The 23,550-nt window shown below is 39.7% G+C and overlaps 2 protein-coding genes and 1 long non-coding RNA gene across 10 annotated transcripts; 1 reads left to right on the top strand and 2 right to left on the bottom strand.

The window, feature by feature from the left end:
• Positions 1-120: 120 nt before the first annotated feature.
• On the bottom strand, positions 121-14,057 carry LOC106917543 (Fc receptor-like protein 5). Of its 4 annotated transcripts, none has more exons than XM_088008901.1 (11): positions 13,920-14,057; positions 13,791-13,817; positions 12,590-12,868; positions 12,229-12,522; positions 11,272-11,502; positions 3,875-4,183; positions 2,677-2,730; positions 2,489-2,590; positions 2,380-2,404; positions 2,213-2,282; positions 121-332 (listed from the first exon to the last, which is right to left on the bottom strand). In XM_088008901.1, the coding sequence occupies exons 1-11, from the start codon at positions 14,047-14,049 to the stop codon at positions 312-314; spliced, it is 1,542 nt and encodes a 513-aa protein (XP_087865027.1). In that variant the 5' UTR covers positions 14,050-14,057; the 3' UTR covers positions 121-311. The 4 variants fall into 4 exon arrangements, with proteins under 4 accessions (XP_087865027.1, XP_014842074.2, XP_087865007.1 ...); XM_014986588.2 differs by having other exon boundaries at positions 11,272-11,544; positions 13,920-14,056; XM_088008933.1 differs by lacking the exon at positions 121-332 and adding an exon at positions 523-1,654 and having other exon boundaries at positions 11,272-11,544.
• Positions 14,058-14,123: 66 nt separating this feature from the next.
• tmc8 (transmembrane channel-like 8) lies at positions 14,124-23,245 on the bottom strand. 5 transcript variants are annotated; one of them, XM_014986585.2, is made up of 19 exons: positions 23,142-23,245; positions 22,444-22,495; positions 22,094-22,241; positions 21,852-21,981; positions 20,995-21,259; positions 20,185-20,333; positions 19,971-20,102; positions 19,827-19,879; positions 19,550-19,689; positions 19,206-19,353; positions 17,732-17,896; positions 17,491-17,642; positions 17,310-17,382; positions 16,977-17,080; positions 16,648-16,834; positions 15,712-15,860; positions 15,418-15,558; positions 14,881-14,959; positions 14,124-14,581 (listed from the first exon to the last, which is right to left on the bottom strand). In XM_014986585.2, exons 4-19 carry the CDS (start codon positions 21,892-21,894, stop codon positions 14,459-14,461), a joined length of 2,103 nt encoding a protein of 700 aa, XP_014842071.2. In that variant the 5' UTR covers positions 21,895-21,981; positions 22,094-22,241; positions 22,444-22,495; positions 23,142-23,245; the 3' UTR covers positions 14,124-14,458. The 5 variants fall into 5 exon arrangements, with proteins under 5 accessions (XP_014842071.2, XP_014842066.2, XP_014842072.2 ...); XM_014986580.2 differs by adding an exon at positions 22,909-22,935 and having other exon boundaries at positions 21,852-22,241; positions 23,142-23,206; XM_014986586.2 differs by adding an exon at positions 22,909-22,935 and having other exon boundaries at positions 21,852-22,215; positions 23,142-23,206.
• LOC148161054 (uncharacterized) lies at positions 15,398-16,282 on the top strand. Its single transcript, XR_015764342.1, has 2 exons — positions 15,398-15,519; positions 15,728-16,282. It is a non-coding gene; the product is annotated as an uncharacterized LOC148161054 (long non-coding RNA).
• Positions 23,246-23,550: the final 305 nt, after the last annotated feature.

Raw genomic sequence — 23,550 nt, 5'->3', positions numbered from 1 at the left:
TTCAGCGTCACTTCAGCTGGGAGAAATAAAACCGTCCTGCTGCAGTTCATTGAAACAAACTCAGACTCACCGAGGAGCAAGAAAACATTGTTTTCTTTCACTTAACTCATGAAAACACACTTTTACATCTTTAGGATTTATTTGCAAAATTACAAAGTACAGTAGAAGTTCAACTCATTGTATCACCCTTTATACAGGAATAGCCCACTCTTAGAATATTTTATAAAACATATCAGATTATTGAAAGCAGAAAGTTGGTTACTTCATAAATAAATAATAATTAGCATAAATCAGGATCTTCTTGGATGTTTTCATACTGTGATTTCAGCCGTCTGAAACAGAAACAAAGACAGAATTCGCATGTCTTTTTTTTTTGTTTGCAAGTTATATGTTTTTTATATTGCAAAGTTTATAGTCTGCATGGGAGCCAAAGTACGGCACAAGCTAAAATATCAACAAAAATAAAATAAAAATAGTCCAATCACGTTAAGTCAGGTCAAAATATATTTTGCGTGTACAGTATTTTCTTTTTCTTTTCAAGTGTTTTAGAAAATGAAAGACCTTCAGAAATGTATTTGAAAATCGTGTCCATTTGTGTCATTAAAAATTAAAAGTGTACAATACTAAAAAAAAATCTAATTTTAGAGGTGACAAGTAAAATAAAATCTAAACTAAAATTATGACAGATAAATAAATTATGTGGGTGACATGTGGCAAAATTATTCAGGTGGAACAAAAACTTTTTAAGACGTGGCAAAAAAAACAACAACAAAAAACTAAACAAAAAACTAAACTGTATAAAATTGGCAAAAAAAAGGCATTCAGAACAAAAACACAAATCCTAAAATTACAAAGGAAATATATTGACAATAATATGAATTTTTTTTATTATATGTAATTATAATAATGGATCTATTTAAACAATTTCAATTGTCAAAGTGAAAAAAAAAACATTAATAAATGTGGATTATTAAAAAAATATATAATTCAATATGAAACTCTGTTATTAGTAGTAGTTATTTTTAGAATCCATTCAAATCTAACTAAAACTATTTAAAGAATCTAACTACAATTAAAAAAAAATATGTAAAGATGAAATGGATGAAAAAAAAACTAATAAAAAGCTGACTGAATTGTTCTCGCTGCTGCTGCTGTTCCTGCTGGCGGTCGCAGCTCCAGTGACGCCAGCAGGTGACGGATCACCTCGCTTTGCCTAAACTCAGCCCACGTTGTGACGGCGAACAGATAAAACAGGCTTTACTCAGCAAATTTAGTCGGGTCTGTGGAAACCACCAAACGCTATCACCAGCTCTGCGTGTAACTCCTGCAGCTGTTGCTCTCAGAGATCATGTGTCATCACATGGCGGCTGACACACTGTGGTTGTTTTTCTGCTCTAGAAACTGAGCGACCCGCCTCCATTGATTAAACTGTGAGATATGACGAACGGACGCAGCTGAAAGCTTACACTTTTGCCAAAATCATATGTTCTAAGACGTAGGAGCATATTTTAAGCATCTAGGGGCTGAAAGACTAAAGACCAGCCTGAGTGAAGAAGCTTAAAGAGCTTCTTGTCTCACATAAATCTCAAGATGACGAGCGGTTAAAAGCTGAAACCAGCAGGTCAGAGATGGGCGACGTGTTCACTAACATCTGCTGCAGAGAGCAGTCATATTTTATGTTATGTTATGTATTTATTTATATTGTTTATGCCCATAAACAATGCTGTAGCTGTGTGTAACCTACATAACAGGGAAACATTTTTTTCCAGTGCAACACTTTATTTCTAAAATCTTTTATTTGTTATTCTTTATATAACCAGCAAGTTCTTTGTGATTATCATCTGTATTTTTATTTTTATTTTTATTTTTTGAGGGAGACCTGGCAGACAATTGAATTAACATTAAAACACATAAAAATAATAATTTTGCTTAATCAACTGTATCAATAAAGGACCTCCACTAATTTTATTAGTTAACATTTCTTTCCAGAGAGCAGCAACTGGGTCCGGACTGGAAACATCACAATAAACTTAAGTACACAGAGTAAGTGCCCCCTCTATTGATTACTTCTGTATCGTTTTATAAAAGTGCTGCCGAGCAAATATAGCTGTTAGTGCAGCTTTAAATAAAAATAAAAACATGGGGTTTTGAAGTAAAGCATTCCATTATCACGTCAGAAAAGTTGATTAACTCTGGCGTACTCCGGGTTTACCTGGTTCTGGACACGACGGGACGAAGTGTCCGTCTGAGACTCCGGCTCAGAGAGATGAAACGGTATTGTGCTGGAATCACAGGAAATATGGCATCTCATGTGTGTCGACAAGACGATTTAAATCAAAGAAACGATAAAATGGCTTTAAATTAAGTGGCAGAACTTACTTAGCTGCAGAAACATTGGCAGGAGCTGCAAATAAGACACATGCAGAGAGCAACAAATGAGTACCGCATTTCAGTGGGACAGACTGCACCCACGCTTTGCTGCACAGACCTGGGGAGTGGCCAAGCATCTTGAACAGACAGGCCGAGGCCACCGCCAGCATCAGCAGGAAGAAGCAGCAGAACACTAAGGTGATAACTTCAGTGAAAAACTCTGCAGGTCAGAAGATACAAAGAAGTTAATCTAACACATCGTGGCTTTATTAGAGTACATTACTAGTGTGGTATATTATTTTTTACTTTGTGAAGTTTCACTGCAGAATGATGCCTGAGTCATCGAGTTGAGGATTTCCTCTGGTTGACGGAAAAACAAGCAGAAAAAACATGACCAGAATTAAAATCGCTCATCGCTGCAGCTGATAGAGAACAACAAAACGATGCATGAATGTGAACCGGGGACGGGGTGGGGATGCATGGTTTTTGATTTTGTTTTTGAAGTAAAAATGTGAAAACTGTGGTGTGTATTTGTATCTGGCATCCCTGTCTCAGGTCTAAGAAAACAACATTTTGGTCCATTCCTCTCTGCGTAATATCCCACAGTCAATCAGATTGGATGGAAAAAATCTGTAACACGTCGGTTTTCAAGTGCATATTATTCCCACAAATGCTCTGGACTTTGACTAGGCCATTCTAACGCATCGATATGCTTTGATCAAAGTGTAGCTCTGGTTCTGTTTCCTTCACCACAGACTCAGAGCTTTTATTCCAGGTTATCTCCTTCTATCTCCCCATCAACTCAAACTAGATTCTCTGATAAAGAAAAGATTCCCCACACCATGACGCTGCCATGCAAGTTTGTTTAACTCATATACTTTTAATTTAAAGTACTTATAGTTAAAAGACCTTAAACCTCTTAGATTGGGATTCAGTGACTGGAACAGCTAAACAGCTGATTTCTGTTTTCACCAAGTTAAAAAAAAATAATCCAGAATTTCTCGTTTGAAACTACTGATGAAGGGTGAAATGTTTTGTTCCACCGGCAGATTATTTCACTTATAACTTTTACTATCTTAAAACGATCAGCGTTAAAAAATAAGCGACTTAAAAAAAGGCTCATATTTATTGCTCAAAACTTGCCTGTAAACTGGTTTTATTTTATTTCAAGTAAGATATTTGCACTGGAAACTAGACCAAAAATACTTGGTCTTGATAATGTTTTATAGTTTTGTAGTTTTATACTTTAATAAAGTTAAGAAATAGCATATTAACCCAAGTAGTACTTATTTTACTTCAGCTTTGAATGGAAAACCAAAGTGTATAATAATGCGGCATAAATCAGAAATGTTACACATCTATTTGTTTCCTTTGTCCCGACTGTTTAAAGTATTTGTATCCTGGACATCCGGTGCCTAAAACCGTGCAGACTATGAGGGATAAATGATGGGAAACGTGAGAGTGCATCTCCAGCTTTTCATTTATGATAAATATCTTTTCTCACCGGTGATTTGGACAAGTACAGCGGCGCTTTCGGCCCAGGGCCCCGAGTCCTCGTAGCTGTCTCTGGCCCTGCAGCGGTAATACCCAGAATCCTCTGCGCTGAGCTGAGTGAGGAAGAGGACTTGCTTTTGGCGGGACAGGACAGCCTGAGGCCGAATCTCCTCGGGCAGAAGAACGGAGTCGTTGAGGAGCCAGGAGAAGAGTGGGAACGTCCCTCTGCTGAGGCGACAGCTCAGCCTGGCAGCGGTCAGCGTGGCCTCGGCGCCGTACAGATAGTCCACTTCCACTCTCACGTCCGGCCCGACCGGGACTGGAGACGCAGGAAGAGGACAACAGGAAGGCCATGAGCTCAACGGGTATGCAGAGTAAAATAATAATAATAATAATAATAATAATAATAATAATAATAATAATAATAATAAACCCCAATATTTTTGTCTCTAAATATAACGGCCGGTCATAGAGAAAGGTTGATGAAGAGGAATTAAGAAGTGGCTCCCCCTAAACGAGGGTACCAGCACCGCAGTGAAGTTAGTTTCAAGTTGGATATTCGATATTCGAGCTCCGCGGAGTGAGCGGCGTTTACCTCAAGGTTGATCCGATTTATGAACGCTAATGTCGGCCAGCGGTTCTCCACCGCTCCCGGCCCGAGCTCCGCGGAGTAACCGACGTTTAGCTGAAAGTTGATCCGATTTCGGAACGCTACTCTCGGCCAGCGGTTCTCTATCGCTCCCGGCCGCAGCGCCCGAAGGTTCACTTAGGGACTATCAACAAATTACTGAACCTAACATTCCTGTCAAAGAAATATAATGTTTTCTTCAATAGCTTCCAGGTCATTTGACCTAATGACTCAAAATCACTTTGAAATAATTATACTAGTCTCTTTAGATGAGGCACAGACATTTGATTTCCATTTTAAATCATTTTCCATTTTTAATTAATTTTTTTTCATCAAAATTGAGGGTTTTTCTTCAATAGCTTCCAGGTCATGTGACCTAATGACTCAAAATCACTTTGAAATAATTATAATAGTCCCTATAGATGAGGCACAGACATTTGATTTCCATTTTTAGCCATTTTCCATTTTTTAGGAATTTTTTTCATCAAAATTGAGTGTTTTTATTCAATAGCTTCCAGGTCATGTGACCTAATGACTCAAAATCACTTTGAAATAATTATACTAGTCCCTTTAATTGAGGCACAGACATTTGATTTCCATTTTAAATCATTTTCCATTTTTTATGAATTTTTTTCGTCAAAATTGAGGGTTTTTCTTCAATAGCTTCCAGGTCATGTGACCTATTGACTCAAAATCACTTTGAAATAATTCTACTAGTCTCTGTAGATGAGGCACAGTCATTTGATTTCCATTTTAAATCATTTTCCATTTTTAATTAATTTTCTTCATCAAAATTGAGTGTTTTTATTCAATAGCTTCCAGGTCATGTGACCTAATGACTCAAAATCACTTTGAAATAATTATAATAGTCCCTATAGATGAGGCACAGACATTTGATTTCCATTTTAAATCATTTTCCATTTTTAGGAATTTTTTTCATCAAAATTGAGGGTTTTTCTTCAATAGCTTCCAGGTCATGTGACCTAATGACTCAAAATCACTTTGAAATAATTATAATAGTCCCTATAGATGAGGCACAGACATTTGATTTCCATTTTAAATAATTTTCCATTTTTTATGAATTTTTTTCATCAAAATTGAGGGTTTTTCTTCAATAGCTTCCAGGTCATGTGACCTAATGACTCAAAATCACTTTGAAATAATTATAATAGTCCCTATAGATGAGGCACAGTCATTTGTTTTCCATTTTAAATCATTTTCCATTTTTAATTAATTTTTTTCATCAAAATTGAGGGTTTTTCTTCAATAGCTTCCAGGTCATGTGACCTAATGACTCAAAATCACTTTGAAATAATTATAATAGTCCCTTTAATTGAGGCACAGACATTTGATTTCCATTTTAAATCATTTTCCATTTTTAATTAATTTTTTTTCATCAAAATTGAGGGTTTTTCTTCAATAGCTTCCAGGTCATGTGACCTAATGACTCAAAATCACTTTGAAATAATTATAATAGTCCCTATAGATGAGGCACAGACATTTGATTTCCATTTTTAGCCATTTTCCATTTTTTAGGAATTTTTTTCATCAAAATTGAGTGTTTTTATTCAATAGCTTCCAGGTCATGTGACCTAATGACTCAAAATCACTTTGAAATAATTATACTAGTCCCTTTAATTGAGGCACAGACATTTGATTTCCATTTTAAATCATTTTCCATTTTTTATGAATTTTTTTCGTCAAAATTGAGGGTTTTTCTTCAATAGCTTCCAGGTCATGTGACCTATTGACTCAAAATCACTTTGAAATAATTCTACTAGTCTCTGTAGATGAGGCACAGTCATTTGATTTCCATTTTAAATCATTTTCCATTTTTAATTAATTTTCTTCATCAAAATTGAGTATTTTTCTTCAATAGCTTCCAGGTCATGTGACCTATTGATTCAAAATCACTTTGAAATTGTTCTACTAGTCTGTATAGATGAGGCACAGTGATTTGTTTTCCATTTTAAATAATTTTCAATTTTTAAAGAATTTTTTTTGCCAAAATTGAGTATTTTTCTTCAATAGCTTCCAGGTCATGTGACCTATTGATTCAAAATCACTTTGAAATTGTTCTACTAGTCTGTGTAGATGAGGCACAGTGATTTGTTTTCCATTTTAAATAATTTTCAATTTTTAAAGAAAATTTTTTGCCAAAATTGAGTATTTTTCTTCAATAGCTTTCAGGTCATGTGACCTAATGACTCAAAATCACTTTGAAATAATTATAATAGTTCCTATAGATGAGGCACAGACATTTATATTCGATTTGAGTCCTTTTTATAATTTGTAGGTATTTTTATATTAGCTTCTATGTCATCAATCAGTCAATCCAATTTTATTTGTACAGCACATTTCAGCAGCAAGGCATTTCAAAGTGCTTTATATAATAAAAACATGAAAACACAGAGTCATGCAACATAGAATCAACAATCAAAACATTACATTAAGTTAAGAGCTGTCATTAAATTCGTAATTGATTACGTTTCAAATACAGCTCTAAACAGCTGGGTTTTTAGTCGAGATTTAAAGGCTCTCAGTGTTTCAGCTGTTTTACAGTTTTCTGGAAGCTTGTTCCAAATTTGTGGTGCATAGAAACTGAATGCTGCTTCTCCTCATTTGGTTCTGGTTCTGGATGCAGAGCAGAACCAGAACCAGAAGACCTGAGGGGTCTGGAAGATTGATACAACAGCAGATCTTTAATGTATTGTGGTACTAAACCTTTCAGTGATTTATAAACTAACAGCAGTATTTTTCTATTCTATTCTATGAGCTACAGGGAGTCATTGTAGGGACTTTAATACTGGTGTTATGTGATCTATGTTCCTGGTTTTAGTGAGAACCCGAGCAGGAGTTCTCACTAAACTTTCACCCAATTACTCTAAATCAGTGTGAAATTGTTTTAGTAGACTGGAGCAATGAGGTACGCTCATTTTTAATTCATTTTGACCCATTTTATTATTTTTTAGGCAATTTTATATTTAAAATATATATTTCCTATTTTCTCTTCACCTCCATAGGCTGCCACCTTATCATGATGAAAGTGTTTGAGTGTTGAAGTGACTCTAGGAGTTATGCTGTCAGGGGCTTCATACCCCTTGTAGGGTCACCCAATGCTAGAGGTGATGAACCAGACAAAGAGCAGCCCAAAGACCCTTTATAAAGAGCACAATCAATGGATACAGTGTCCCCTCACCTGGACGCAGGTCACCAGGGCTCCACCCTGGAGCCGGGCCTGGAGTTGGTGCTCCGTGGCAGCATCTGGTGCTAAAACACATGGAGTCTGGCCAGGCTCAGCCCACAGTGGATTCACCTTCCCATGGGCTCACCAACTGTGGGCCAGAAGGGCTGGGTGCAATGTGGGATGTTAGAAGGCCGAGGGAGGGGACCTTGGCCATCTGACCCTGGGTGGTAGACTTTTCATGGGCATCACCTCTCTGGTGGGAGCCTGAGCTGGTGTGTGAGGTTGAGAGGTTCTGACTAGAAATAGTCTCATCTCATCGCATGACCCGAGATGAGAGCCATGCGCTAATTAATGGAACATTAATAAACAATCTGATATGTAGTGAGATAATGTAATGTTTCAGTTGTTGGCTGTGTTTCTATGACTTTGTATTTTTGTGTTTTTATGGTGTAAAGCTCTTTGAAATGCCTTGTTGTTGAAATGTGATAAATAAAATTTTTATTAGATTTTTGGATTTGGGTGTTTTCTGTCCGAGGCCACGTTCTGCACAACCGGGGTTCTGAAGGGATCCATTTTGGTGGCCTTGGGATCACACCTCTGCTTTTGGCAGATGATGTGGCCCTACTGGCTTCATCAGGTCATGATCTACAGCTTTACTGGAGCAGGATGCAGATGAGGAGGATCAGTACCTCCAGATCCAAGGCCATGGTCATGGAAAAGGGTAGAGCGCCTTATTTGGGTCAGGGAAGATTGTCCTGACCCAAGTGGAGGCGTTTAAACATCTTAGGATCTTGTTCACTGTTGGAGTTCATTCATTTCTGTCTCTGTTCTCCACCCATGTCCATTAACCAGTTTCAGGACCCGACCAGAACCACTCATCGTAAATGACCTTGAGAAATAATGAGATTTGGTTATATATAAAAACAAACTTTAATGCTAAAAGATGATCCAGTTCCACAAGCCATACTTATCATCCAAATTGAACTTCATGCTTCATATGTTATAATCACCGTCCAGCGTTGTGCCAAGTGAGGCAAAGATTGTAGCAAGTTTAGCTTTTTATTCATCTCTGCAATGTGGACCCTCCCCAAACGGTACTCTAATCAGTTTCAGTCTGTTTACATGTTAGCAGTCACTTATAAACATGGTTATGTATGCTGCAGCGTGTTAAGAGGGTAAAAGAGATGGAGGAAAATACAGAATCCATAACATCAAGAATGAGGGCAAAATGGACAGGAGATCAATAGAAGGATTGGTGCAGTAAAGTGGTCGCTATGCCGATCTGTCGTGGTGAAGAGAGCTGGATCGAAAAGCAAAGTTCTCGATTTGCCAGTCGATCTATGTCCCTACCTTCATCTATGGCATAGGCTTAAAGGTATTGACTGAAAGAACAAAATCACAAACTAACGGCCAAAATTAGTTTTTTCCATAAGGTGTCTGGGCTCTCCCTTAGTGATAGGATGAGAAGCTCAGTCATCCAGGAGGGACTGAGAGTAGAGCTGCTGATTTTTCACTTCGAGAGGAGCCAGCTTGAGGTGGGTCAGGCATCAGATTAGGATGCTTCCTTGACACCTCCCTAGTGAGGTCTTTTGGGCACGTCCCACCAGGAGGAGGCCCCGGGGAGACCCAGGACATGCTGGAGGGACGATGTTTCTCCAGCGTGGACAAGCGTTCCAGCTCCTCCAGGGATTCCCCTGGAGGAGCTGGAACAAGTGGCTAGGGAGACGGAAGTCTGGGCCTCTGCTGACCCCGCAACCTGACTGCAGACAAGGGGAAGATGATTGATTGATTTTTCTTCAATAGCTTATGGGTCATAAGACCCATAAGTTAATTGGGTCTTATTAACTCAAAATCAATGTGAAATTATTCTACTAGACAGGATAGGTGGTGCAAACTCATTTTTATTCCATTTAGCCCTTTTTATTCCTTTTCAGTTGGTCACATGAAATTTAAGATATTAAACACCAATCATATTTTTTAATTTGTAAATTTAAATGATGTAAAAAATGGATAAAGATCTAAAATGGGGAAAAATGAGGGTGCCTCATCTCTAATGATTAGTACAACGATTTCAAAGTGGTTTTGAATCAATAGAACACATGTCTTGAAAGCTATTGCAAAAACATACTCAATTTTGACAAATGAAATTGCTAAAACATAAAAAAAAATGTTAAAATAGGAAACAAATGACTGTGCCTCATCTATACAGGATAAAAGAACAATTTCAAACTGGTTCTGGGTCAATAGGTCACAATACCTGGAAGCTATTGAATTAAAATACTAAATATTGACAAAACAAATTGCTAAAAAAATTTAAAAAAGTTAAAATGGAAAACAAATGTCTGTGCCTCATCTATAGGGACTAGTATAATTATTTCAAAGTGATTTTGAGTCAATAGGTCACATGACCTGGAAGCTATTGAAGAAAAATACTCAATTTTGGCAAAAAAAATTCTTTAAAAATTGAAAATTATTTCAAATGGAAAACAAATCACTGTGCCTCATCTATACAGACTAGTAGAACAATTTCAAAGTGATTTTGAGTCAATAGGTCACATGACCTGGAAGCTATTGAATAAAAACCCTCAATTTTGATGAAAAAAATTCCTAAAAAATGGAAAATGATTTAAAATGGAAATCAAATGTCTGTGCCTCATCTATAGGGACTATTATAATTATTTCAAAGTGATTTTGAGTCATTAGGTCACATGACCTGGAAGCTATTGAATAAAAACACTCAATTTTGATGAAGAAAATTAATTAAAAATGGAAAATGATTTAAAATGGAAATCAAATGACTGTGCCTCATCTACAGAGACTAGTAGAATTATTTCAAAGTGATTTTGAGTCAATAGGTCACATGACCTGGAAGCTATTGAAGAAAAACCCTCAATTTTGACGAAAAAAATTCATAAAAAATGGAAAATGATTTAAAATGGAAATCAAATGTCTGTGCCTCAATTAAAGGGACTAGTATAATTATTTCAAAGTGATTTTGAGTCATTAGGTCACATGACCTGGAAGCTATTGAAGAAAAACCCTCAATTTTGATGAAAAAAATTCCTAAAAAATGGAAAATGATTTAAAATGGAAATCAAATGACTGTGCCTCATCTAAAGAGACTAGTATAATTATTTCAAAGTGATTTTGAGTCATTAGGTCACATGACCTGGAAGCTATTGAAGAAAAACCCTCAATTTTGATGAAAAAAATTAATTAAAAATGGAAAATTATTTAAAATGGAAATCAAATGTCTGTGCCTCAATTAAAGGGACTAGTATAATTATTTCAAAGTGATTTTGAGTCATTAGGTCACATGACCTGGAAGCTATTGAAGAAAACATTATATTTCTTTGACAGGAATGTTAGGTTCAGTAATTTGTTGATAGTCCCTAAGTGAACCTTCGGGCGCTGCGGCCGGGAGCGATAGAGAACCGCTGGCCGAGAGTAGCGTTCCGAAATCGGATCAACCTTGAGGTAAACGCCGCTCACTCCGCGGAGCTCGAATATCGAATATCCAACTTGAAACTAACTTCACTGCGGTGGAACCAGCAGTGTGGATCACAGAACTGACCCTGAACACACGTCTCACCTACTTCCAGAGCGAGGGCCTCACTCTTCAGGTCCTGCACCTCCGTTCTCCCTCGGCACCGGGCCTCTCCCATGTTCAGTCCGAGCACGACGGGAACGTCGAACCAGGCGTCGAGGGACTCTGCAGCTGTGGCGGACCTCACCTCCCTGCCGTCCAGTAGCAGAGAAAAGCTCACAGGTGGACTTCCTCTTGAGGACCGGCAGGTTACGTTTCCATGGTAATTCTGCCCGTCTTTGAAAACAGAGATGGAAATTTCCGGTTTTGAGATCTTGACTGTGGAACAGGAGGAGAAAGAAATGGAGAGAGAGAGAGAGAGAGAGGATGTATTTTAGAAGAAACTTAAACAAACCAACAATTTCACACAACAAATCCATCCAACACCCAGGGATGAAGTTAAAAACAGAGTCAAAACCTGTCAGGTCGTGGGTTATTTTGGGGTTTGATTATTTGATTATAGTTTTGATTACTGTTCTTTGTTTGCCTCATATTCTCATTAGATCAGCCTAATTTCTGTTTTACTTTAGTCCTTTTTAGTGATTCTAGTTTAATTCTGTGTATTTATTCCTTGTGTCTAGTTTTTTTTTACAGCTCCCCTGTTAGCTCTCTCTCTCCTCTCACACCTGCAACCTGTTTCTAATCAGCCATCTGTTCCTTGTTTAGTAATCAGGCTCCCCAGTATTTTTACCACTCATTTTCAGTCATTCCTTGCTGGTTCCTCCAGTTACTTTCCCTTTACATCCTGGCAGCTTTGTGCCTAGTTCCTGTGTTTTTTGTTCTGCTCTGGCTCCCTGTGTTGTTTTTTGTAAGTTTTTGTTGTCAGTTTTCATTAAATATGAAACCAACTCTCCGCCTCGGCCATATCTGCATTTAGGTCCGACTTCACCACCACAAGGCACAACAAAACCCTTCATATGAAGAGATGCAGCATGCATGAAATATCGTTTTGTTGGCATTTACCTTTGACTGTCACCTTGACCTCTGCGCTGGTTGAATACCTGCTGATGTCTTGGACCACAGACCAAGCAATGCAGCTGTAGCTTCCCTCCTGGTCCAGAGTCACCTCCTCCATCACAAGTTTGTTCTCATAGATAACAAATCCAGCGGTCGATGAGGTCACTTCCTTCCTGTTAAGGTGCCAGGTGTACTTAAGGTCAGATCCTTGCTCGGCGTCGCAGCTCAGGACGATTCGTGACCCCTCATAGGCAACCGGCGGGGAGGGCTCAGAGGTCACTCTTGTGTTTGATGGCGGAGCTAGAAATAGATAAAGAGCATTAGACTGAGTGTGAAGCTTGGGAACCCAGACAAGTCCAATACTTACTGACTACAGTCAGTTTGATCCCGTTGCTGAATCCTGATTTTCTTTCAGCGAACGCCCTGCACCGATACGAGCCGCCTGAAGCTGCTTTGACTTTCAGGGGAAACGCTGCAGGTTGGCTCCCTTTTTGGCTGACTTCTGTGGCGAGTGGGACACGATCCTTTATCAGCCTGTAGGCGACCCGAGAGGACAAGCCGGGGGCAAAACAGCGGAAGACCGCCCTGGTGTTGAGGTAGGCTCTGTCAGGGCCGGACAGCACCGGACGGAGAGAACCTGGCTCACCTGGAGATCCAAGCCAAACTTATTGTAAAGAATGTACTAATGTGTATATGTCCTCAAAAATCTTTATGACAAACTAGTGGAAGGGTCAAGTTGAAATTGGCAGACTCACGGCAGTAAAAGAAGGACAACTGTTCTTGAAATCACATTTTCTTGGGTTAGTAATGGTTACCCCCCAAAGAAAGCATGCATTTATGATCACATTGTATCAAAATATGCAGAAAACTGCTGCTGACAATCCGAGAGAGTTGATTACAGGCGTCATGGCATTAAAGTTTTAATGTTTTAGGATTTTATCTTGAATTTGTGTATTCGACCTTTGATCTTTCATGCGTCTTGAATTTGGTTTCGTATTTTAAAGTCGGTTCTCGTCTCTCTGTGCAGGGATTGCTGTACTTTCATCAGGAAGAAACAATTTCCCTTCTTGTTTTTATTTGATCCCTTTATGGATTTAAGCTCAACTGCCACTTTATTATATGCTAGTACTGGATTGGCAACTAAACCTTAATCCTTCACAGCACAGATTAAGCACTGAAGGCATTGAATCTTCCATTATATCAAATTGTAGCAGGTGAGTTGGTTGGATTTTGTCATCCTTGCTACATACACTGTTAAACGTTGCTGCCGGTTACTTACCCTGTGTTTTCTGTCTCACACCTATAATTAGATTTTGTTTTTTGTTGATAATCAGCAAGCCAAAGTGAACTCAGAAAGTCTGTAATCCAAATTTGACTGAATATTTTCTCATAAATCCCTTTAAAACACCAGTTTCACCCATTTTTCCAGTTCACCATAGAAACATTAAAATGTGTCCTCCTGAAACTTTTTTTTTCTGCCACACCGTTTATAAAGTGCACCAAAGTGTCTGAAGAGTTTTCACTGGTTGGCAGTAAACGCTGCTGCATATCTGAACGATCACACTTACCTATCGTAACAGGCAAACTTGCAAGAGCTAAAAACAAAAAACAAAAAACCAAATCAACAACACGAGACAGGAGGAATATCAGCCCAGGAAAAAAACCATTCAGATCTTAATAACTCCCAAATTACTCACCCAGAATTGGCAGTAAACATAAAGCGAGTAGGTTCTTCATAACAAGACTATGAATGTGTCTTTGGCATGGTCCTTTCTGCATGTACGTCTCATTGCATGTGCATGTGTAAGGCATGGTGCTGGGACACATATGTTGTGTGTAGATAACGTAACAGAGGGGACGTTTTGCTATGACGGCATACAAAGAGCCTGGAAAACACGGAATTAGTGCAAAAAAGTTTAATAGACACACAAATAAAAACATTTACAGCCTCTTGAATAATATTAAATTAACATTTAGGAATACTACCAAGCTCTATTTTCCATATAGAGAGGTTAATGTGCACGTCATCAATGTTAACACTGATAAAAGGCCTTCCAGCAGTCTGCGCACTGTTAGCTTTATCACAGGCATATAAAAGGCTTACAAGAATAATCTGAAAATGTCTTTTTACAGAATTGGGTCACAAGTTTCAATAGGTCACTCTGCTCCTTTGTGAATAATTCAACATATGCCTTCTTGTTTTCCATCATTTCCAGATGAGAGTAAACTGGGAGCATCAGGGAGCGCCGTGGAGGGGCCGTTTCTGTTCCGCAGCAGCAGGACGGACTCTGTTTGGGTTCTTGGGACCTCTCAGTAAGGTGGCATGCTGCTTCACCAGGAAGCGTTTATCCGAGCTGCACTGTGGGAGGACAACAGCAAGAATACACACGTAGCATTAACACAAACAGGACAGAAGCTCATCAGGTGATGAGAGCCAAAGTAAACAAATGTTTCCTTCTTTCACAAAAATGAGCCGATTGTTCCCCACAATTACTCAGTTTTCTTTGCGTCATGCTAATCCTGACATTGAACAGGATTAAAATGGAATCCTGTGAAATGTCCCCCACTTTTTGAGACTGGATAGAAACTGAACGTTTCATAATGGGATGCTATAAGAATCATACAATTATCAGAGTTAAAAATGATTTGGAAGCTTACCATAATTAGCATGTCTTTAAGCCTTTCGATTGCCTTCCGGTTGGCGCGTCCTCGTGACACGTACGACGTCAGGATGATGCTGAGGACACAAAATGTTGCGTTTTCATTTCACATCACATCTGATCTCCAGTGGTTCCAATCAGATCAACGCAGAGTTGATGGACAGCAACCACACAACACGGATGGTAGCTTGCGAAACTATTCATACCTCTTCCAAATAGACTTCAGTGGGTTTTATTGGGATTTTATGTGACGTAGCAACACAAAGTGGATCATCGTACGTAAAGCGGAAGAAAGGGGAAGCACAGTTTTCAGGTTTTTTTTGTTGTACAAATAAAAATCTGGAAGCCGTTCTTGCTATTCAGCCATTTTGAATCAGTACTTCTGAAGTCGCTTCCACTGAAGTTTGTAACATGATAAAACATGAAGAGCGATGTTCAGGATGTTCTGGCACCACCTGTTGGCAGTAACTTGTTCTTCAAACAGGTAAAGCTGCATTCCTCTTTGTGATAAAAGATGGCGCCTAATGCAACTTACATCTCAGCCAGCAGGAGAGGCAGGGCAAAGGCTTGTGAGGACAAGTACTTGAGAACGTTCTGGACTGAGTCGGGAAGACTTTTCACGCAGGTTTCTGTCACGGTGAGCACAGTTTCATTTTTAAGCGGACCACAGGAGATCCTGAAGCAGGAAATGGAGAGAAAAATATGTATCAAAAAACGTTAACAAAAAAACACACACACACAGAATTTGAACAATTTTAGATAGAAAGCTGTTCCTGAGACATGTAGTGTCATATTGTAAATACTGAGAGAGTAATGGAACAGTGTGTACGTGTTTGTTCCCTCAGCCAGGTGGAAGTCAACGATCGGCGCGGCTGCAGCCATGACGAGGCCCAGCAGCAGCATGAAGTGGAATAAAACCGACGAGTTGGAGGCTCGGAACATCCGCTGCTCCGCCTCACAGCACCGCAGGACACCAAACTGAAGAAACGCAAGGAGATTTGAGTTTTATTCCCACTTCACCGATCAAAAAGTTGCAATCAATTACAAAAAGTACAATTTAGATTTTTTTTTATGCCAAATGTTTAGGAAAGAGCCTGTGGTAATATTTATCTCCGTTATTAGGATGAATATTTTCCTATAATTTTTCAGACTGGTATCCAAATGGAGGACATCGTCCAAGAAACAAGAACGGCAGCAGCTGCGAACACAAGGCCCCATGTCTTAGTAGATCCGAATATCATATTTATAAAACTAAAGGAGTTTATTTTGTACCAGGCACACTGTAACTTAAGCTAACAATGCTAAGCTAACTGGTTGCTAGCTTTGTAACAAACGGTATGCTTTAGGAGGCGGTGAAGGAACTAGAAACATCTTAAATTAAACATATACCTTTGCCTGCCGTCCAGTCTTCTGGTTTCATTAGTTAGATTTTTAAAAAGTTACATTAGGAAAATTAACAACACAAGTGGGATGCATTAGTCAGGCATAACATTACGACCACCTGCAGGTGAAGTGAAAAACTCTTAAGTGATTATCTACTCGTGGCAGAATCCTGCTAGTGGGTGGGATGTGTTGAGCAGCAGCAACGCCTGCGGATAAAAAAAATTGTAAAAAGGTTTGTACTGTTTATGAGATAGAAAATGCACCCGAGTTTATTGAATGCAAAGTCGCATAACCGCAAACCAATCAGGGTCCTCACCCTGGTCATAATGTTATGCCTGATCAATTTATTTGATCATGCAAATCTCTTGTTTCGGTCTGCTACCTTTTGGATGTAGAATATCACCAGCAGGCTGACTACTCCGATCATAGGCAGCAGGGGGCAGTAATACACCCCAACCCAGAACACAGTTTGGATGTAGACCAGATCCAGAACTTTGAACGGGATCAGGAACCGCTGCCTCCCGCACAGCCGGACCAGCAAGCATGTTGGGCGCTTCTCCTGCAAAAGCCTGCCAAACAGGAACACAAGCACGTTCATCAGCTTGGTTAAAAAAAAAAACAAAACAAAAAAAACATTGGGCATGCGTGGGCTTTCTGTAGAAATCATCACAATGACTATGAAAGAAACTGAGTGATCTCAAGCAAACCCACTTCCTGGGGTAGTTCACCAAAAAAGTGTTGCAGAAAGTGGTGAGGAAGTTGAAGATGCACAGTTTGTACATCTGAATGCCAATCTGGTTTTCCCTGCACATACGCTGCAAAGAAAACACACAACAAAGAAAAAAAAAAAAGTCAAAAGGAGATTTAAAAAAAAAAAAGTTCCCGTAGTTCAAGCAAAACCGAAGTCAAACTGGAGTCCGCACTCATAATCTATGCTAATAAATTCTACATCTTTAAATCATTGCCAAGTTTTAACAGAGTAACTCAGATCAGGTTGGTTTTATGAAGGTAAAATATGAACCTGCTCCTTTCACTTTCACTTACATTTTCTACTGATGTTGTTTTGAAGAGGAAAAATAAGTAGATCCCCAGGGAAGCCAGCTTCAAGAAGATACTCCTGAATAAAAAGACACGGTGAACCCTCGTGGCCACGTGTGTGTGTGTGTGTGTGTGTGTGTGTGTGTGTGTAACCTTTACAAGGCGTTTGCCTCCGTCTGCCTCTCACCTCACAAGTGTTGCATTCACTTGAACGGTTAGTGAGTAGTCCTCGAAAGATGAGATCTTGCGGAATATCTGAGGGAGAACTAGGTCCACAGAGGTGATGGTGATGGGAGAAAGATACTGAAGAATCAGCCTGAGAATCCACACTTGGTTCGACTACGAAAAACAGACAAGCCATTTTTTTCAAACAATATTTATTCATGTATTTGCTGTAGAAATGCAAAACTTCAGGATGAAATCCTTACCTCTTTAAGGGATACGTTTGTGGAGTAGTAGATGAGGGTAAAAGCTCCACCGAGCAGAAAGACAACAATCAGGTTGAGGATGAACCTCAGCAGGTAGAGGCGCAGCTTTTGTCCCAGAGTCCTTTGAGCCTTTTTCAAGTTGAACTTCCTCTCCTCCAGGAAGAGCTGCCAAACAGATTTTAAATTTTTTTTTTTTTTGCAGCACAAATGTCTAGATCAATATTTGGTGTAGGTCAACAAGATGCACAAGAGTAACTTCCTTTTATGTGATTTTTATATAGTAACAAAGATCACACCTATAAACGTCACTTTAATTTGTTTTGGAGATAAGCGGAAGAAATACTTTCCTAGTGAGGCCTGAGGTACAAAATCAGGAGATAAATAAGCTGTTTGCCTCTTGCAATGCGTGTGGTTTTTTTTTAAAGCTGCAGTAAATTTAAAAAAATATGTTTTCTACATATCATTATGCCCTGATGGTATGAAACAGATAATCTGAGTCTTCCACCTCCTCTCAGCGCTACTGCTGCTATCTCTCTGATACAACCAGTCAGAACCAGGAGGAGGGTCTTAGAGCTATCAATCATACCTGTGTATGCACCGCTCGCACCCTCTCCCCTTTCTCATCAACAGAGCTTGTTGTGGATGCTCAGGCTAGTTAGCGTGGCCACTGATGACGGTGGATAAAGTTTTTGTTTCTCCGCCATTAGCACATTAAGCAGACGATACACAAGACGCTCCTCCTGCTTCTGATTGGTTGTTCCTGACAAATGGAAATGGTAGCACTGGGAAGAGGTGGAGAAGCTACATGTTTCCATAGATCATCTGGCTCTTGTCATGCTGTCAGGACGTATGAAGAAATATTTTTTAATGAAAGTTACATATTGCAGCTTTAAGTGGTTCAAAGGTCTCCCGAGTGACGCGTTCGGTCAAGTCATATATAAAGACGACGACAACACAACAGAACAAAAATGACAATAGAAAGAAAGACAAGTCAGAGCTAATTTAACTGAGAATGAAAGAGGGATCTAAGTTTCAAAATAACAGAAAAATAAAAATATTCAGACCATACTTATTTGAAACAATCAACGGTCTAAAGTATGTTTGGACAGTTGTATATAGAGCTGTACCTTGTTTGTTTTTTTTTTTTTTGGCACTTTGACAGGCATCGTTTTGTTTTGTTTTTTCTAATACTATTAAGCTGCGTTACTAACCAGCTCCTGAATTTCTTAGTTTTCTATGTATTTTGGATCTGCGAAACATCACACGCCTCCGTAAAAAGATTCCCATCAGGAGTATTGAAATGGTTGCATTCTGGCCAGACACGTCTCAGCTTTCCAACATTCGGCTCACAGAAGAGTTTCACGCCGTTGCCGTTTCAAACGGCACCGTTTTGTTTTCTAGCATCAGGTCGACAGCTGTGAGCGTGGCCCAACAGGAAGTTGTTACCTGCAGGTGTGTCTCCTCCTTCACTCACCTTGAGGTCATTCCTGATGAAGCTCTGCTTGAGCTCTGCAGACTTTGAATGCTGGATGGTGTAGTCCCAGCCACAAAAGACCTTAAAGCTCACGTTCATGCTGGTTCGCTTCTCGAGCATCCAGGTGTGCTTGTAGCCAACGATTGTTCTGCAAGGGGAGGAAAAAGAAAAAAAAACGTGCAAACCAAGGATTAAATGTCTGAAGGTTTGTGTGAGGAAAAAGCTTTAAAATGAGTTTCTGGGGTTTCATTTTCAAAGCCTGGCATTTTAACAGGCACATTTTTGAGATCCCATGTAAACCGAAGGTGATTGATGTTTCTGCAGCATTGCTGTGGTTTACTGACCTGCGGACCACCATGATGAGACTGAGGAAGATGATGCAGAGGATCCCAGCCAGGTAAAGCAGGGGTGTGTTCAGGCAGTCGCGGTCCAGAGAGCCTCTGGTGTAGAAGCCAAAGAAAACAGGCGAACGAGCCAGAAGTCCCTGGTTTAAAAGAAGCAGAACATGTGCTCATGCGTGGCCTACAGCAGGCATCTTTTGTTTTAAGCTAAAATATGACAACGTGGCTTTTCTTCACGTCTAAGACAATCAGCATTCATGCACAGAATAATGACTCCTACCGTTCCCACGAGGAAGTCTAACACAGAGTCGTTTCCACCAAATCGCAACCATTCTGTGAAATAACCGAGATTTAACTCCACACACGTCTCAACCGCATTTCTGCTTTATACTTTATACCAGAGGTGAGTTAGATACAACCATACCTCTGCTGTTTTTGCCATAAAACCCTGTGGGCCCCAGGATGAAGCCACTGATCAGAGCGCAGTGCAGCAGGTTCAAGTAGATCAGATATCTGAGGAACACAAAGTAGGACTTCACTCCGACGCCAAACCTCCCTGAAAATCAACGGAAAAAAAAAAAAATAAACAGGATCAAAAGGTGCAAAAAAGAAACGCGGGTCTTCAAAGTTTCTGTTACCTTGAATTTTGTGGAGTGTGTGTTTCCAAGGCAACAAGCTGGCTCCCGCCTCCCTCATGTGAGCCCAGACCCTCTTCCTTTTGATGCTCTGGCTCCGCCTCCATGACTCCCAGAAACCAATGTTGCTGATCTGCATTTTCCTCCTTTCCCTAATTAACAGCAAATGTATATTTTTTTACATACTTAATATGTCACACATCCAAACATTAAAGGGCACAAAGTTAAACTTGAAATATGTGTAACATTAAACTGAATCTCACCGAGATTAAAACTTTTCAGTTTAAGTAAATTAACTCTGTCATCCTCCTGGATGACAGAACCTCTCAACTCATCCTTCAAGCTGAGCCTGGCTTTTCCAGGAAGCTCAAGCAGTTTATGTTTGTGTTAAATACGATCATAAATTTGAAGAAAGTTGAAGCGACGCTCTGAAAAAGTTAACATGATTCAGACATGGTGCTCTGACCACAGTTACGAAATCCTGCCCATCCTGAACTGTTGCCGTCTGAAATTCACTCAACAGCAGGAATACGACCAGAACTACAGCGGTCACTTCAGCTTCAAGATTCTCACCAAAGTTTGTTTAGAAAGTGGTTATCCATAGTCTGACAGCACTGACCTAAAAGCAGAAGATATATTTTTCCAAAAAAACAGTAACTTTGTTCTACTTTGAAGAAATCTGTTTTTTTTTAGCACCAACAACTAATAATATTTGAATCAAGTGCAAGCTGTGACCCCTTATTTTACGTTAGCAGTTCCACTTTTAGAAAACAGACTACAGTTTTAAATATATATGTTCATAAATGTTCCCACCTTGCGCTCCTCTTCCCCTGCATACAAATGGCCAGGCCTCGCAGTGGCTGCAGCGACAGCTTGTCTCTGGGTCCTCTTGACTGGCTCTCAGCGCTGAAGGCCTCGTCGGGTCGCGGGCCACCCGACCTGAAGGCCTCGCTGCTTTTCAGCGCATCATAGCTGTCCTGCTGGGACCGGACAGCCTGGACACTGGGCAGCAGGTCAAATATCTCTGTCTGGTAGTACTCACATGAGTCTGACGACAGGGTGGACTGGACGCTTTCGTCTGTTCGGACAGCAAAAAAGCAAATCGGCACAATGTACGTTGAATTCACGCAAAACAGAAACCCGTCTCTGCAAATGCACTAATCTGAGATAGTTTAACAACATAGAGTCCTGCCAAAGGTTGAATTAGTCTTGAACCTTTTGAAAAATCACAAGCTTCAGGGTAATTTCCTGAGATTATTTGCTTAAGTGCAAGTCTGTCTGTCCAATAATAGCTGAATCCCAGAGCAATGATCGGAGGCTCAGCAGGAAACCTACATCTGAACAACTAAAAAAGAAAGGAGTCAAAGTCCAGCACATCTCCATCATCTTCAGCCACGTTCTCATTAAAAGGAGAAAAGGTGACTTCAGGTTGTGACTTAAAAGTCTAGTTTTGAAAATAACTAAACACAGACTAACCAGCTCCTCAGAGAGCCAAGCACATAAACCTGTTTCATGAAACAGCGCAAAACACAGGCTTCCTGTGAACTTTATGCCTGCGAGCTAATAGTTCTGATCGCCTTACACACATTTGTAGAAAATACAAGCTCTCTTATCTCACTTTGTCACACACACACACACACACCGAGTTGAAAAATTGAGATGTTTATTACCTGACAACAGTCTCGTGAAGTTCACCGTTTTCTGGCCCTCCATTGTCCCTCCCAACGCACTTCCTCTTTAATTGCAAACTAAGCTGTCCGTCCTCAAAAGCAACACATACCGTCGACTTCTCTGCTCGAGCTGCAACTCAAAGTTTCAAAAAAGTGAAAAGTCACTTCCGAGTCCTGCATCAAAACGCCCCACTTCACGCCTCGCAGCAGACGCCATGCAGAAGTGTTTCTGAACAGCTGACCGGCTCTGTCTCGCGCTGCTGGGACCGCTTCCGTTTCTCAAGGTGGAGCAGGTGTAAAATTGGTCCAAACTGAGGCTGAAGTTTTGACAGATCGCAGGAAGTCACATGACAGGGCTTCCTGCCTGTCGAGAAGAAATGCACAAACACACTGGGGTGGGAGGCAAAAAGCACAGAGATATTTAGGGAAGGAATGAGGTGAAACATCTTGACTCATGACTGACTCTGATGTGTCGTTTAAATCCAACAAAAAGTTAGTAGTAATTTGTCTTAAACTGAATTTTTCAGCATAAGTTCAAGCTCCTTCTTGTCGTAGTTTCCACTTTTGCTAATTAGAAAAATAGATCACAAACCTGTTAGGCCATATAGGTCGACATCACTGCCTCCTCTCAGGGAAGCTGTTCACTGTTTACGTAGCCAGTGAGAGATGGGGGAAGAAAAGGAGGTGATGAAACACAAAGACGTTTTACACCCACTCTCAGGAGACCACAAAGACATTTGAGGTTTCCAGTCAATACATTCTTAAATGGTATCGACGTCATTTCTAAGCTGCTGTTTCCACATGATTGGTTTCCATTCTACTGAAACTGTCAAAGACACACTCTGCTTTGGCCAGAAACAAAGGGATGTTAGAGTTTGGCTTCGAGACAAAGAATGGAAACAGAGAGAGGAGAAGCTGTTGAGCTTTTGTTCAAAGTACTTGGAGAGGAAGCAGAGAGTTGGCAACCAAAGTATTTGCATATCTTTACACTTAGAAGCAAAAATAAAAGACAGGAAACCTCACATTTGTGTGTGGAAAAGATATGCTGGTCAAGTACCTTTTTGTGTGCAAAAAGCAACTTCTTCTGCAAAACACAAAAATAAATCTAGAAATTTGATCCACACTGATTAAAAGTTGTTCAAATGAATCTGCCCATCACCATTAATAACCCTAATTAATCATTAAGCCAGGTGAGCTACAATGGGAAGTTCTGACTTTGGTGGGCTGAACGCATATATTCATCCCATACTTTTCAGATTCAAATTAAAATCATTTATCAATTTTACTCACATAATTATGCTCTTCTTTCTGTTTGTTTAGACATTTTTCAAGCACAGACATCAGGTACTGATACATTAGGAGTGTCATTTGGGTCCTTTTGACCCAAATGACACCTGTTTTCATTTGAAAATGATCACTGCCTGGTTTGGAAATATCACAATTAAGGGCTCAACAACAGTAATTAGGGTGGAAAAAGTGGGTCACTTCAGCAAAAACACACTGTCTGCTATATAAGGACAGCTTTGCTGAGCCATCCTTAATGGTCTAATTTGATTTTTTTTTAAATTGATTTAAAATAAGTAACTTTTTTTTAATAATTCGTTTGATGTGGCAGGGTTCAATCTGATGCCAAAAGCATAATGTTTGAGCTCGGTGTGTTCCCAAAAACATATTAGCGTAACTATGCGTGAACTTGGCC

Source organism: Poecilia mexicana, unplaced genomic scaffold (genome assembly GCF_051168715.1).
Source record: "Poecilia mexicana isolate PSO_F unplaced genomic scaffold, ASM5116871v1 scaffold_1, whole genome shotgun sequence".
Taxonomy (NCBI): domain Eukaryota; kingdom Metazoa; phylum Chordata; class Actinopteri; order Cyprinodontiformes; family Poeciliidae; genus Poecilia; species Poecilia mexicana.
Note: the sequence above shows the minus strand (reverse complement) of the source record. Positions and strands in the feature narration are given on the sequence as shown.

Excerpts from the sequence above, each read along its gene's own strand:
- tmc8 (XM_014986578.2), bottom strand. The coding sequence starts at position 21,894 with ATGGAGGGCCAGAAAACGGTGAACTTCACGAGACTGTTGTCAG. Across the intron at positions 19,880-19,970 it reads TTATGGCAAAAACAGCAGAG|AATGGTTGCGATTTGGTGGA; the intron begins GTATGGTTGTAT and ends GTTATTTCACAG. Across the intron at positions 17,643-17,731 it reads CAAACGTATCCCTTAAAGAG|TCGAACCAAGTGTGGATTCT; the intron begins GTAAGGATTTCA and ends TGTTTTTCGTAG.
- LOC106917543 (XM_088008933.1), bottom strand. The coding sequence starts at position 14,049 with ATGTGTCCCAGCACCATGCCTTACACATGCACATGCAATGAGACGTAC. Across the intron at positions 4,184-11,271 it reads GGCCCTCGCTCTGGAAGTAG|TCCCGGTCGGGCCGGACGTG; the intron begins GTGAGACGTGTG and ends CTGCGTCTCCAG. Across the intron at positions 2,731-3,874 it reads TGTACTTGTCCAAATCACCG|AGGAAATCCTCAACTCGATG; the intron begins GTGAGAAAAGAT and ends TCCGTCAACCAG.